General features: G+C 46.8%; 1 protein-coding gene across 1 annotated transcript in view; it reads right to left on the bottom strand.

Moving 5' to 3' along the window:
* The window catches only part of LOC110487788 (cyclin-J), a 41,376-nt gene that overhangs the window by 14,583 nt on the left and 10,152 nt on the right, over nt 1-16,641 (bottom strand). The window contains exon 3 of the mRNA XM_036943393.2: nt 16,273-16,483. Within this exon, the coding sequence (XP_036799288.1) occupies nt 16,273-16,483 (211 nt within the window). The remainder of the gene's footprint in view (nt 1-16,272; nt 16,484-16,641) is intronic.

Raw genomic sequence — 16,641 nt, 5'->3', positions numbered from 1 at the left:
ACAGGCGCAGCCATGAACAGCCATCAGCATCTCTTCAAAACCCTCTTTTCATCCTGGTAGGGTTAGGGGACGGGTAGGGACATTGTGTTGTCAGTCTTCTCATCGTCTTCAACGATGGCTCTTTGATTTACTACTTGTATTAGCTGTTGATTGTGCGTGTTATTATTAAAAACAAGTGACGCAGAAAACCTACTCAAGCTGAAACTACATTTCTGAAAGGAGGTAGAACTCATAGGGACAATGTGCTTTCTACACAATCTGTCCCATTTCATGTCAACAAGATTAACACAGTGACTAACCTACGAGCTGTATGCATGTGTGAGAGATAAAGAGTTCATTCCTCAGCTTACGGTTGGAGTCAATGCTTCCTTTGATGAGCCAAGTGCATGCCTGTCCACTTCTGAAACTATAGGTCTCCTCTCCTTTACCGTCCATCGAGATAGCTACAGCCCTCATGAGCACTGCCTTGCAGAGGGCTGAGAGTCGGCCCTGTGGATGTGTGTGATGAGGCAGTAGAGCACACCCAGAGAGGGGTCAAAAGGTACGAACAGCAGGATGTAGCATGTCCCCTCTCTTCTCAGGTTTGCTGCTGAAGGAGTTTAGAAACCCGAGAACCTGCTGGGGGGGGGGGGGGGGGGGTATTAGACTACTGCTGAAGGAGTTTAGAAACCTGAGAACCTGCTGGGGGTATTAGACTACTGCTGAAGGAGTTTAGAAACCTGAGAACCTGCTGGGGGTATTAGACTACTGCTGAAGGAGTTTAGAAACCTGAGAACCTGCTGGGGGGGGGGGGTTAGACTACTGCTGAAGGAGTTTAGAAACCTGAGAACCTGCTGCTGGGGGTATTAGACTACTGCTGAAGGAGTTTAGAAACCTGCTGCTGGGGGTATTAGACTACTGCTGAAGGAGTTTAGAACCCTGCTGCTGGGGGTATTAGACTACTTCTGAAGGAGTTTAGAAACCTGCTGCTGGGGGTATTAGACTACTGCTGAAGGAGTTTAGAAACCTGCTGCTGGGGGTATTAGACTACTGCTGAAGGAGTTTAGAAACCTGCTGCTGGGGGGGGTATTAGACTACTGCTGAAGGAGTTTAGAAACCTGAGAACCTGCTGCTGGGGGTATTAGACTACTGCTGAAGGAGTTTAGAAACCTGAGAACCTGCTGGGGGTATTAGACTACTGCTGAAGGAGTTTAGAAACCTGCTGCTGGGGGTATTAGACTACTGCTGAAGGAGTTTAGAAACCTGCTGCTGGGGGGGGTTAGACTACTGCTGAAGGAGTTTAGAAACCTGCTGCTGGGGGGGGGGTATTAGACTACTGCTGAAGGAGTTTAGAAACCTGCTGGGGGGGGTATTAGACTACTGCTGAAGGAGTTTAGAAACCTGAGAACCTGCTGGGGGTATTAGACTACTGCTGAAGGAGTTTAGAAACCTGCTGCTGGGGGTATTAGACTACTGCTGAAGGAGTTTAGAAACCTGAGAACCTGCTGGGGGTATTAGACTACTGCTGAAGGAGTTTAGAAACCTGCTGCTGGGGGTATTAGACTACTGCTGAAGGAGTTTAGAAACCTGCTGCTGGGGGTATTAGACTACTGCTGAAGGAGTTTAGAAACCTGAGAACCTGCTGCTGGGGGTATTAGACTACTGCTGAAGGAGTTTAGAAACCTGCTGCTGGGGGTATTAGACTACTGCTGAAGGAGTTTAGAAACCTGAGAACCTGCTGCTGGGGGTATTAGACTACTGCTGAAGGAGTTTAGAACCCTGCTGCTGGGGGTATTAGACTACTTCTGAAGGAGTTTAGAAACCTGCTGCTGGGGGTATTAGACTACTGCTGAAGGAGTTTAGAAACCTGCTGCTGGGGGTATTAGACTACTGCTGAAGGAGTTTAGAAACCTGCTGCTGGGGGGGGGGTATTAGACTACTGCTGAAGGAGTTTAGAAACCTGAGAACCTGCTGCTGGGGGTATTAGACTACTGCTGAAGGAGTTTAGAAACCTGAGAACCTGCTGGGGGTATTAGACTACTGCTGAAGGAGTTTAGAAACCTGCTGCTGGGGGTATTAGACTACTGCTGAAGGAGTTTAGAAACCTGCTGCTGGGGGGGGTTAGACTACTGCTGAAGGAGTTTAGAAACCTGCTGCTGGGGGGGGTATTAGACTACTGCTGAAGGAGTTTAGAAACCTGCTGGGGGGGGTATTAGACTACTGCTGAAGGAGTTTAGAAACCTGAGAACCTGCTGGGGGTATTAGACTACTGCTGAAGGAGTTTAGAAACCTGCTGCTGGGGGTATTAGACTACTGCTGAAGGAGTTTAGAAACCTGAGAACCTGCTGGGGGTATTAGACTACTGCTGAAGGAGTTTAGAAACCTGCTGCTGGGGGTATTAGACTACTGCTGAAGGAGTTTAGAAACCTGCTGCTGGGGGTATTAGACTACTGCTGAAGGAGTTTAGAAACCTGAGAACCTGCTGCTGGGGGTATTAGACTACTGCTGAAGGAGTTTAGAAACCTGCTGCTGGGGGTATTAGACTACTGCTGAAGGAGTTTAGAAACCTGAGAACCTGCTGCTGGGGGTATTAGACTACTGCTGAAGGAGTTTAGAACCCTGAGAACCTGCTGCTGGGGGTATTAGACTACTGCTGAAGGAGTTTAGAAACCTGCTGCTGGGGGTATTAGACTACTGCTGAAGGAGTTTAGAACCCTGAGAACCTGCTGCTGGGGGTATTAGACTACTGCTGAAGGAGTTTAGAAACCTGCTGCTGGGGGTATTAGACTACTGCTGAAGGAGTTTAGAAACCTGCTGCTGGGGGTATTAGACTACTGCTGAAGGAGTTTAGAAACCTGCTGCTGGGGGTATTAGACTACTGCTGAAGGAGTTTAGAAACCTGAGAACCTGCTGCTGGGGGTATTAGACTACTGCTGAAGGAGTTTAGAAACCTGCTGCTGGGGGTATTAGATTACTGCTGAAGGAGTTTAGAAACCTGCTGCTGGGGGTATTAGACTACTGCTGAAGGAGTTTAGAAACCTGAGAACCTGCTGCTGGGGGTATTAGACTACTGCTGAAGGAGTTTAGAAACCTGAGAACCTGCTGCTGGGGGTATTAGACTACTGCTGAAGGAGTTTAGAAACCCGAGAACCTGCTGCTGGGGGTATTAGACTACTGCTGAAGGAGTTTAGAAACCTGAGAACCTGCTGCTGGGGGTATTAGACTACTGCTGAAGGAGTTTAGAAACCTGCTGCTGGGGGGGGTATTAGACTACTGCTGAAGGAGTTTAGAAACCTGCTGCTGGGGGTATTAGACTACTGCTGAAGGAGTTTAGAAACCTGAGAACCTGCTGCTGGGGGTATTAGACTACTGCTGAAGGAGTTTAGAAACCTGCTGCTGGGGGTATTAGACTACTGCTGAAGGAGTTTAGAAACCTGCTGCTGGGGGTATTAGACTACTGCTGAAGGAGTTTAGAAACCTGCTGCTGGGGGTATTAGACTACTGCTGAAGGAGTTTAGAAACCTGAGAACCTGCTGCTGGGGGTATTAGACTACTGCTGAAGGAGTTTAGAAACCTGCTGCTGGGGGTATTAGACTACTGCTGAAGGAGTTTAGAAACCTGCTGCTGGGGGTATTAGACTACTGCTGAAGGAGTTTAGAACCCTGAGAACCTGCTGCTGGGGGTATTAGACTACTGCTGAAGGAGTTTAGAAACCTGAGAACCTGCTGCTGGGGGTATTAGACTACTGCTGAAGGAGTTTAGAAACCTGCTGCTGGGGGTATTAGACTACTGCTGAAGGAGTTTAGAACCCTGAGAACCTGCTGCTGGGGGTATTAGACTACTGCTGAAGGAGTTTAGAAACCTGCTGCTGGGGGTATTAGACTACTGCTGAAGGAGTTTAGAAACCTGCTGCTGGGGGTATTAGACTACTGCTGAAGGAGTTTAGAAACCTGAGAACCTGCTGGGGGTATTAGACTACTGCTGAAGGAGTTTAGAACCCTGAGAACCTGCTGCTGGGGGTATTAGACTACTGCTGAAGGAGTTTAGAAACCTGCTGCTGGGGGTATTAGACTACTGCTGAAGGAGTTTAGAAACCTGAGAACCTGCTGGGGGTATTAGACTACTGCTGAAGGAGTTTAGAAACCTGAGAACCTGCTGGGGGTATTAGACTACTGCTGAAGGAGTTTAGAAACCTGCTGCTGGGGGGGGGTATTAGACTACTGCTGAAGGAGTTTAGAAACCTGCTGCTGGGGGTATTAGACTACTGCTGAAGGAGTTTAGAAACCTGAGAACCTGCTGCTGGGGGTATTAGACTACTGCTGAAGGAGTTTAGAAACCTGCTGCTGGGGGTATTAGACTACTGCTGAAGGAGTTTAGAAACCTGCTGCTGGGGGTATTAGACTACTGCTGAAGGAGTTTAGAAACCTGAGAACCTGCTGCTGGGGGTATTAGACTACTGCTGAAGGAGTTTAGAAACCTGCTGCTGGGGGTATTAGACTACTGCTGAAGGAGTTTAGAAACCTGCTGCTGGGGGTATTAGACTACTGCTGAAGGAGTTTAGAAACCTGAGAACCTGCTGGGGTTGTATTGATTGTATTGATTTCTATCAATGACCACACTGCTCCATCCAGTCACTGCAGTCTTCATTAAAACAATCCCCTCAGTCTTATGAAGGAGTTCATGTGAAGGGGAAAGAGTATGTCACCACTGCTAGCCTATAAACTAGACATAGATGATTCAATAATTTTTTCAATAATTGTTTTAATAGAGCTCACTTCTACAGCCAGAAACAGTAACAATAAATCAAAACTACAACATCCACCAACCCCCTTTCACAAGCCTAATAGATACACTGCCTTCAAAAATAATTCATACCCCTTGATTTATTCCACATTTTGTTGTGTTACAGCCAGAATTCAAAATGGAAAAATATATTTTTTCCCTCTCACCCATCTACATACAATACCCCATAATGACATCACAATACCCCATAATGACATCACAATACCCCATCATGACATCACAATACCCCATCATGACATCACAATACCCCATAATGACAAAGTGAAAACGTATATTTTTTTTTATTTTGGGGGGGGGGGTCAAAATTACAGAAATATCTAATTTATGTAAGTATTCACACACCTGAGTGAATACTTTGTAGAAATAGCTGTAATCACTGCCAGAGGTGCGAGTCTTTCTGGGTCTCAGAGCTTTCCACACCTGGATTGTGTAACATTTACCCATTATTATTTTCTAAATTCTTCAATCTTTGTCAAATTGGTTGTTAATCATTACTTAAAAAAATAATTTCAGGTCTTACCATAGTTTTTACTTAAATCTACTTGGAAATCTAACTCGGCCACTCAGGAACATTCACCCTCTTCGTAAGCAACTCCAGTGTAGATTTGGCCTTGTGATTCAGGTTATTGTCTTGCTGAACAGTGAATTAATCTCCCAGTGTCTGGTAGAAGGCAGATTTGCCGGCTCGTCTTTCTTTCAGATTACATTTTCCACAGCTCCGCCACAACCCCCTCCACAACGCCACCCCAATCCCCTAGGCTCCGCCGGTTCACACAATGTAGACCCATTCTGACCTCTAGAGCCTAACGCTTGGGTGACCAGGAAGAGTCCTGGGGAGGGGGGGGATCTCATCTCATGTCCTGCCTATCTGGGCGAGGATGTGTGTGTGTGGGGTGGGGTGATGGTGACTCCCCCCCCCCCCCCCCCCCCCCTAAAGCAAAACACTAATCAATAACTAAAATGGCATTATATTTCAGTCCTACCCTGATATTTGTGTAAGAAACTAAATACATCTATAGAACCAGAACGATAGTCTCCTGGGGCATCAGGGAGCCTAGTGGTTAGAACATTGGGCCAGTAACTGAAAGGTTGCTAGATCGAATCACCGAGCTGACAAGGTAAAAATATATGTCGTTCTGCCCCTGAACAGGGCAGTTAACCCACTGTTCCTAAGCAGTCATTGAAAATAAGAATTTGTTAACCGACTTTCCTAGTTAATAAAAAGTAATTAAATAATTCATCAGTGGCATTAAAATATTGCTATTCATTCATTTGACTCTGTACTGGTACCCCCTGTATATAGCCTCCACATTGACTCTGTACCGGTACCCCCTGTATATAGCCTCCACATTGACTCTGTACCAGTACCCCCTGTATATAGCCTCCACATTGACTCTGTACCGGTACCCCCTGTATATAGCCTCCACATTGACTCTGTACTGGTACCCCCTGTATATAGCCTCCACATTGACTCTGTACCGGTACCCCCTGTATATAGCCTCCACATTGACTCTGTACCGGTACCCCCTGTATATAGCCTCCACATTGACTCTGTACCAGTACCCCCTGTATATAGCCTCCACATTGACTCTGTACCGGTACCCCCTGTATATAGCCTCCACATTAACTCTGTACCGGTACCCCCTGTATATAGCCTCCACATTGACTCTGTACCAGTACCCCATGTATATAGCCTCCACATTGACTCTGTACTGGTACCCCCTGTATATAGCCTCCACATTGACTCTGTACCGGTACCCCCTGTATATAGCCTCCACATTGACTCTGTACCGATACCCCCTGTATATAGACTCTACATTGACTCTGTACTGGTACCCCCTGTATATAGACTCTACATTGACTCTGTACTGATACCCCCTGTATATAGCCTCCACATTGACTCTGTACCGATACCCCCTGTATATAGACTCTACATTGACTCTGTACCGGTACCCCCTGTATATAGCCTCCACATTAACTCTGTACCGGTACCCCCTGTATATAGCCTCCACATTGACTCTGTACCGGTACCCCCTGTATATAGCCTCCACATTGACTCTGTACCGGTACCCCCTGTATATAGCCTCCACATTGACTCTGTACCGGTACCCCCTGTATATAGCCTCCACATTGACTCTGTACCGGTACCCCCTGTATATAGCCTCCACATTGACTCTGTACTGGTACCCCATGTATATAGACTCCACATTGACTCTGTACTGGTACCCCCTGTATATAGCCTCCACATTGACTCTGTACTGGTACCCCTGTATATAGACTCCACATTGACTCTGTACTGGTACCCCCTGTATATAGACTCCACATTGACTCTGTACTGGTACCCCCTGTATATAGCCTCCACATTGACTCTGTACTGGTACCCCCTGTATATAGCCTCCACATTGACTCTGTACCGGTACCCCCTGTATATAGACTCCACATTGACTCTGTACTGGTACCCCCTGTATATAGCCTCCACATTGACTCTGTACTGGTACCCCCTGTATATAGCCTCCACATTGACTCTGTACTGGTACCCCTGTATATAGCCTCCACATTGACTCTGTACTGGTACCCTCTGTATATAGCCTCCACATTGACTCTGTACTGGTACCCCCTGTATATAGCCTCCACATTGACTCTGTACCAGTACTCCCTGTATATAGCCTCCACATTGACTCTGTACCAGTACCCCCTGTATATAGACTCTACATTGACTCTGTACTGGTACCCCCTGTATATAGCCTCCACATTGACTCTGTACCGGTACCCCCTGTATATAGACTCCACATTGACTCTGTACTGGTACCCCCTGTATATAGCCTCCACATTAACTCTGCACCGGTACCCCCTGTATATAGCCTCCACATTGACTCTGTACTGGTACCCCCTGTATATAGCCTCCACATTAACTCTGCACCGGTACCCCCTGTATATAGCCTCCACATTGACTCTGTACCGGTACCCCCTGTATATAGCCTCCACATTGACTCTGTACCGGTACCCCCTGTATATAGCCTCCACATTGACTCTGTACCGGTACCCCCTGTATATAGACTCCACATTGACTCTGTACCAGTACCCCCTGTATATAGCCTCCACATTGACTCTGTACCGGTACCCCCTGTATATAGCCTCCACATTGACTCTGTACCGGTACCCCCTGTATATAGCCTCCACATTGACTCTGTACCGGTACCCCCTGTATATAGACTCCACATTGACTCTGTACCAGTACCCCCTGTATATAGCCTCCACATTGACTCTGTACCGGTACCCCCTGTATATAGTCTCGTTACTGTTATTTTATTGTTGCTCTTTAATTGTGTTATTTTTCTTAACTTCAGTTTATTTTAGCAAATACTTTAACACTTATTCTTCTTAAAACTGTATGGTTGGTTAAGGGCTTGTAAGTAAGCATTTCACTGTAAGGTCTACACCCATTGTATTCGGCGTATGTGACAAATCGAATTTGAACTAGCCTACACTTTAAAAAACTTTTTTTTCTGTAGGGAATAAAGCAGCATTTGACAAAAATCACTGTCCTAGATGAGAACAATTTCCCCATCGACTTAGAACTCCTTTAATTATCAGAACATGATTGTAATTCTAAGAAAATTCTATCCAAGCATCAGAGAGACAGACCGAGAGAGGTATAGGGAGAGAGGGGAGGAGATGGGGGACTGTGGGGATCCCCTGTTAATCTACATATCGAGTGGTTCAGTTCAAACATGGAGCCCCCCCCCCCCTTCCTCCCTGCTTAACATCAGCGGTCGACATCTCTTTGAAGCACCGCTCAGCTCGTTTCCGAACCCCCCCAGGGGTCGAGGTGGAGGGGGGGTAGAGGTGCTTTAGGGGCCCCAGCCCAGTCTCAGACTGGTTGTGCTTGCCTGGGTCCTGACAAGGCGAGTGAGACAGAGGAAACACTCCTAGCAGTGGGGCTATGGAGGAGGATAAGGCCACCTGAAACACTCCTAGCAGTGGGGCTATGGAGGAGGATAACTCCATCTGAAACACTCCTAGCAGTGGGGCTATGGAGGAGGATAAGGCCATCTGAAACACTCCTAGCAGTGGGGCTATGGAGGAGGATAAGGCCATCTGAAACACTCCTAGCAGTGGGGCTATGGAGGATAACTCCATCTGAAACACTCCTAGCAGTGGGGCTATGGAGGAGGATAAGGCCATCTGAAACACTCCTAGCAGTGGGGCTATGGAGGAGAATAACTCCATCTGAAACACTCCTAGCAGTGGGGCTATGGAGGAGGATAACTCCATCTGAAACACTCCTAGCAGTGGGGCTATGGAGGAGGATAACTCCATCTGAAACACTCCTAGCAGTGGGGCTATGGAGGAGGATAAGGCCATCTGAAACACTCCTAGCAGTGGGGCTATGGAGGAGGATAACTCCATCTGAAACACTCCTAGCAGTGGGGCTATGGAGGAGGATAACTCCATCTGAAACACTCCTAGCAGTGGGGCTATGGAGGAGGATAAGGCCATCTGAAACGCTCCTAGCAGTGGGGCTACGGTGGAGGATAACTCCATCTGAAACACTCCTAGCAGTGGGGCTATGGAGGAGGATAAGGCCATCTGAAACACTCCTAGCAGTGGGGCTATGGAGGAGGATAACTCCATCTGAAACACTCCTAGCAGTGGGGCTATGGAGGAGGATAAGGCCATCTGAAACGCTCCTAGCAGTGGGGCTATGGAGGAGGATAACTCCATCTGAAACACTCCTAGCAGTGGGGCTATGGAGGAGGATAACTCCATCTGAAACACTCCTAGCAGTGGGGCTATGGTGGAGGATAAGGCCATCTGAAACACTCCTAGCAGTGGGGCTACGGTGGAGGATAAGGCCATCTGAAACACTCCTAGCAGTGGGGCTATGGAGGAGAATAACTCCATCTGAAACGCTCCTAGCAGTGGGGCTATGGAGGAGGATAAGGCCATCTGAAACGCTCCTAGCAGTGGGGCTATGGAGGAGGATAAGGCCATCTGAAACACTCCTAGCAGTGGGGCTATGGAGGAGGATAACGCCATCTGAAACACTCCTAGCAGTGGGGCTATGGAGGAGGATAACTCCATCTGAAACACTCCTAGCAGTGGGGCTATGGAGGAGGATAACTCCATCTGAAACACTCCTAGCAGTGGGGCTATGGAGGAGGATAACTCCATCTGAAACACTCCTAGCAGTGGGGCTATGGAGGAGGATAACTCCATCTGAAACACTCCTAGCAGTGGGGCTATGGAGGAGGATAACTCCATCTGAAACACTCCTAGCAGTGGGGCTATGGAGGAGGATAAGGCCATCTGAAACACTCCTAGCAGTGGGGCTATGGAGGAGGATAACTCCATCTGAAACACTCCTAGCAGTGGGGCTATGGAGGAGGATAACTCCATCTGAAACACTCCTAGCAGTGGGGCTATGGAGGAGATAACTCCATCTGAAACACTCCTAGCAGTGGGGCTATGGAGGAGGATAACTCCATCTGAAACACTCCTAGCAGTGGGGCTATGGAGGAGGATAACTCCATCTGAAACACTCCTAGCAGTGGGGCTATGGAGGAGGATAACTCCATCTGAAACACTCCGAGCAGTAACACTATAACAGCTAATGATTTAGTGATGTGTTATGATCTCATGTCTGGTTTATCTGATAAACTAAAATACCCCTGGAAATTGAGTTCTAGTCAGATAAGATACTAAGCGGAAGCCTCTACACATCAACATCTCTTGCGGTCAATCACAAAAACACAAATGCACAGACAAAAACATGACAACCTACACCCGTTTCTCTGCACCCCTCCCCCAGCCTGGCTGCTCCTGTTGACGGGCTTTTGTTTGGGCCTGACTCAGGGAGCATATGGCAGGTGGCCCTCTCCCTCCCCACCCCACCCTCTAAACCCCGGGCCTCCAGGCAGGCCTGCCGCAGTGTGTGTGGGGTGAATTGGGGATGTGGGGTGGGTGTGGGGCTGGGGGGAGTTGCTCTTTTTAAAGCCCCTTCTCTCTAACACAAATCGTTAGCCACACTATTGCAGGTCATCCACAGCCGGTACACACAATGTAACACACACAACCATTACACAAAACATTCAAACCCACCCACTGAACCCATTCAACCAATGTCCCAGCATTGTGGTTACTGCTATGTGGTTACTGCTACTAGGCTCCATGTAGCAGGACAGCAGCATGGGAGACACAGAATAAAACACAGCACAGAACTAACTGTCAGCAGCCAGCTGAGCTCATTGAGAGGGAATAAATAATACAATGAGATTACATGAACATAGCGGTCTGAGGCACTGCATCTCAGTGCAAGAGGTGTCACTACAGTACCTGGTTCGAATCCAGGCTGTGTCACGTCCGGGCCGTGATAGGGAGTCCCATAGGGCAGCACACAATTGGCCCAGGGCAGTCCGGATTAGGATTTGGCAGTCATTGTAAATAAGAATTTATTCTTCACTTACTTGCCTAGTTAAATAAAGGTTACATTTAAGATATCACCTCTGACCTCATGAACATAGTGCTGTATGTCTATTGGAAAGATATCACTTCTGACCTCATCATGAACACAGAGCCAAACTCACAGACTGCAGACAGACAGACAGTAATGGTACAGGGCAACACCAAACAGTTTCAGCTGGACTTTCACATGAACAAATAGACAGCTCAGCAGGATAAACTGTGGAGAAAGATAAACCCCACCCCGAGTGTGTCAAACCAGACCTCTTCATTACACAGCCCCACAGACGAGCAAACCAAAGCGAAAAGTCAACCTCCCAGCACAGAGTACTACTCCCTCAGTGAAATGGATACATTCACCCAGCTGGAGGTAAGGCAGGTGGAGCTGGAACAGCAGGTGAACAAACTCCAGTCTGCACAATAAATAAAAAATGTAAAAACATCCCCTCAACCAGACCCAGAGAGCTGGAGAGAGACATATCTGCACTCTGGACTGTGGTGAGACAACAAGAGAAAGAGCAGGAGAAGAACAGAGCACTAGAGGATCAGACTGCAGGAGGAGAGGGTGAGGGGGATTGCGTGTGACAGAGAACAACCTACTAGAGAAGAGACCACCCCCACAGAGAAGCCAACAGAACCCCCCAACTCAACCACCCTACCAAAGTATTGACACCACAGCAGAACAGTCCAACCCAGACCATAGCCTAAATATCATAGCAGAACAGTCCACCCCAGACAATAGCCTCAATATCATAGCAGAACAGTCCACCCCAGACCATAGCCTAAATATCATAGCAGGACAGTCCACCCCAGACCATAGCCTCAATATCATAGCAGAACAGTCCACCCCAGACCATAGCCTAAATATCATAGCAGAACAGTCCACCCCAGACCATAGCCTCAATACCATAGCAGAACAGTCCACCCCAGACCATAGCCTCAATACCACAGCAGGACAGTCCACCCCAGACCATAGCCTCAATACCACAGCAGGACAGTCCACCCCAGACCATAGCCTCAATCATAGCAGGACAGATAAACAAAGAACCCCACACCCAGGGGATCCTACCCGCATCAGAGCACATCAGAAATCAGCTAATTGGAAAACACTAAAACAAACACAAAATAGTTATCTTTCCAAAAACAGATGTATGGGTAAAACACTCTATAAACAAAAAGCAAAAAGCATATATACATGATCAAATACAAATCTTAGAATCAACTATAAAATTTTTAAAAAAAAACAGAACCCACTGGATTCTCCAATTACATTGAATGAACTAAAGGACAAAATACAAACCCTCCAACCCAAAAAGGCCTGTGGTGTTGATGGCATCCTCAATGAAATGATCAAATATACAGACCACAAATTTCAATTGGCTATACTAAAACTATTTAACATCATCCTTAGCTCTGGCATCTTCCCCAATATTTTGGTCAATACTTCGGTCACCAACCAAGGAGGGCCTACAGCAGCACCTAGATCTTCTGCACAGATTCTGTCAGACCTGGGCCCTGACAGTGAATCTCAGTAAGACAAAAATAATGGTGTTCCAAAAAAGGTCCAGTTGCCAGAACCACAAATTCCATCTAGACACCATTGTCCTAGAGCACACAAAAAACTATACATACCTTGGCCTAAACATCAGCGCCACAGGTAACTTCCACAAAGCTGTGAACGAGCTGAGAGACAAAGCAAGAAGGGCCTTCTATGCCATCAAAAGGAACATACATTTCAACATACCAATTAGGATCTGTCTGGAAATACTTGAATCAGTTATACAATCCATTTCCCTTTATGATTGTGAGGCCTGGGGTCCGCTCACCAACCAAAGATTCCACAAAATGGGAAAAGCACCAAATTGAGATTCTGCATGCAGCATTCTACAAAAAAATATCCTCTGTGTACAATGTAAAACACCAAATAATGCACGCAGAGCAGAATTAGGCCGATAGCCGCTAATGATCAAAATCAAGAATAGAGTCGTTAAATTCTACAACCACCTAAAAGCAAGCGATTCCCAAACCTTCCATAACAAAAGCAATCACCTACAGAGAAATTTACCTGGGGAAGAGTCCCCTAAGCAAGCTGGTCCTGGGGATCTGTTCACAAACACACCCCACAGAGCCCCAGGACAGCAGCACAATTAGAACCAACCAAATCATGAGGAAACAAAACGACAATTTCTTGGCACATTGGAAAGAATTTACAAAAAAACAGAGCAAACTAGAATGCTATTTGGCCCTAAACAGAGAGTACACAGTGGCAGAATACCTGACCACTGTGACTGACCCAAAATTAAGGAAAGCTTTGACTATGTACAGACTCAGTGAGCATAGCCTTGCTATTGAGAAAGGCTGTCGTAGGCAGACATGGCTCTCAAGAGAAGACAGGCTATGTGCTCGCTGCCCACAAAATGAGGTGGAAACTGAGCTGCACTTCCTAACCTCCTGCCCAATGTATGACCATATTAGAGACACATATTTCCCTCAGATTACACAGATCCACAAAGAATTTGAAAACAAACCCGATTTTGATAAACTCCCATATCTACTGGGTGAAATTCCACAGTGTGCCATCACAGCAGCAAGATGTGACCTGTTACCACAAGAAAAGGGCAACCAGTGAAGAACAAACACCATTATAAATACAACCTATATTTATGTTACCTTTTGTACTTTAACTATTTGCACATCATTACAACACTGTATATAGACATAATATGACATTTGTAATGTCTATTCTTTTGGAACTTTTGTGAGTGTAATGTTTACTGTTAATTTTTATTCCACTTTTGTTTATTATCTACTACACTTGCTTAGGCAATGTTAACATGTGTTTCCCATGCCAATAAAGCCCTTAAATTGAATTGAGAGAGAGATACGCAATGAGTCTGTCATTAGTGATGCGAAATACCAGCTATGCAGAGCAGTGTCCTGACTTCAGAGAGTCACTGGGTATGGGACTATAGTCCATGAGTGTACATCCTAAAATTGCACCTTATACAGTGCACTACTTTTGAACCTTAGTCAGTGCACTACTTTTGAACCCTAGTCAGTGCACTACTTTTGAACCCTAGTCAGTGCACTACTTTTGAACCCTAGTCCGAATACAGTGCACTACTTTTGAACCCTAGTCCGTATACAGTGCACTACTTTTGAACCCTAGTCCGTATACAGTGCACTACTTTTGAACCCTAGTCCGTATACAGTGCACTACTTTTGAACCCTAGTCCGTATACAGTGCACTACTTTTGACCAGAGCTCATGGGGTGTCTGGAGTCTTGGTATATACGAGCACCATTGAAATTATGGGACCATTGGAAGAGTATGGATTCCTTTAGGAATAAGGCTTTGATGAAAGGATGCTAAATGTGTAGACCGACTTTGAACAATTCGTCTCATGTCCCTGTGACTGCCTGGGAAGAACACGTTCTGAGGATCCATTTCCTTCCTCTCACAAATCGACTATGGACCAATACCAACAAATGAATACCACAGAACCACAATTTACCTTGCTGTGAATGTCTATGAAAAATACTCACACATAGTTCAAACACAGGGAGAGAAAAAGTTTGAAGAGAGAGAGCCGAGAGAGCCGAGAGAGCCGAGAGAGCCCCCCCCCCCCCCCAGAGAGCAGAGAGAGAGCCCCCCAGAAAGCAGAGAGAGCCCCCCTGGAAGGCAGAGAGAGAGCCCCCCCAGAGAGCAGAGAGAGAGCAGAGATATTACCAATAGGCTAACAGGATTAAGTTCTGACTGTTGAGAGGCACAATGGAGGCAGTGATTGATTAACCCAGCGCGGAAGCCCGTAGAATTTTAACAAAGACAATGTGTGCCTGTCAAAGTCTGAGTACCAAACGGCAACCCTATTCCCTAGTTAGTGCACTACTTTTAGCAAGTAGTGCACTATATAGTGAATAGGGTGCCATTTGTGGGACACAGAATGAGCGCAGAGCAGAGTGGGCATCAGACCTGAAACTCAGGGGAACCCGAGAGTACTGAACAACCAACCAGACAGAGAAGTCCAGTTCAAGAACTAGGCCAGATTCCAGCATCTCGGGGAGATTAAACAGCAAACCCAACCAGGACAACCTTGAATCAAAACAACTCTTTCAAAGTCTTCATCAAATCACACAGAGCTGATCGCTAGAGGAACCTAGCGGGTGGGAGGGAGGCAGCTAAGAGAAGGGTCTGACTGTTCTCTCACTGAAAGACACACTCAAAAGACTCCTTAATTAGTCACGTCAGAGAATCTTCTATCTGGGTTTTTGGCCGATACGTTTTCATCTTTTCATTTAGTGTTCCAGTGAACTGTACGAGCGCCCCCTAAAAAAAAGCCTTGTGTACGTCTCCCCAGTGAGCGGACCCCCCATCCCAGACTCCCAGTTTGACAGCATCATTTGTGTAATTACCCATGATGCTGTGTTCAAGTACAGACAAGCCGTTAAATCACCACACACAGACCCACTTATAGCAACTACTCCTACACAAACTAGGCTACATGTAGTAACAGCAGCACAACTCCAAGATCACAATCAGCCATCTGACAAAACCCAGATCCAAGGTTCCTTTGTGTCTTTGCTCTAATGGCTTTCATACGCTTTGCTGTGTAGGACATTCATTTAGATCTTGACAGATGCCACCAGGAACGAATAAAAAGACCCAGAGGCAAAACCCGCAGACGCGTTATCAAAGCTAGGATCAAAGCTGTGCACGTGAAGACGTACAGACACAGGCTAATCTTCACAGAGTCACAGAGACTGGGTTTCTACCTAAACGATGTGAAAAGCCGCAGCACCACAAATGATATAGGGCTTTCCAGCCAGCCATCATCTGGACACTGGAGTAAATTATCATTACAAAAAGGTAATGGATGGGAACTGAGAGGGTTAGGCTATAACAGTTATAACACAGTTATAACCATTCATAACAGTTTTTGGAACATCATTAACGTGCTGTGTAATTCCACTGTGTCAGCTGCAGAAAGCCGACAACAGCCTTCATTCTGTAAAGACTCACGGTACTTACTGGCGAGGAGCAGGCAGGACAGAGCGATGACGTAGAGCTGTTTGACGGCCACATCGTAGTGATCCATGAACAGGTCCAGTAGGTAGACAGACAGGTGTCTGGCTGTAGGACACAGCTGGTAGCGGTTCGACAGTATGGCCAGCAGGTCTGCAAAGTACCGACGCATCCTTATCTGAGGGGAGTGGGCCCGGTACACAGGCAGCTTCAACTCCTAGAGGGAGAGGATGAGAAAAGGGAAGGGAAGGAAAGGAGAAGGTAGAGGGAGAGAAGGGAAGGAAAGGAGAAGGTAGAGGGAGAGAAGGGAAGGAAAGGAGAAGGTAGAGGGAGAGAAGGGAAGGAAAGGAGAAGGTAGAGGGAGAGAAGGGAAGG

Source organism: Oncorhynchus mykiss, chromosome 14, assembly GCF_057628025.1.
Source record: "Oncorhynchus mykiss isolate SJ-2025 chromosome 14, ASM5762802v1, whole genome shotgun sequence".
Classification (NCBI taxonomy): Eukaryota; Metazoa; Chordata; class Actinopteri; order Salmoniformes; family Salmonidae; genus Oncorhynchus; species Oncorhynchus mykiss.
Note: the sequence above shows the minus strand (reverse complement) of the source record. Positions and strands in the feature narration are given on the sequence as shown.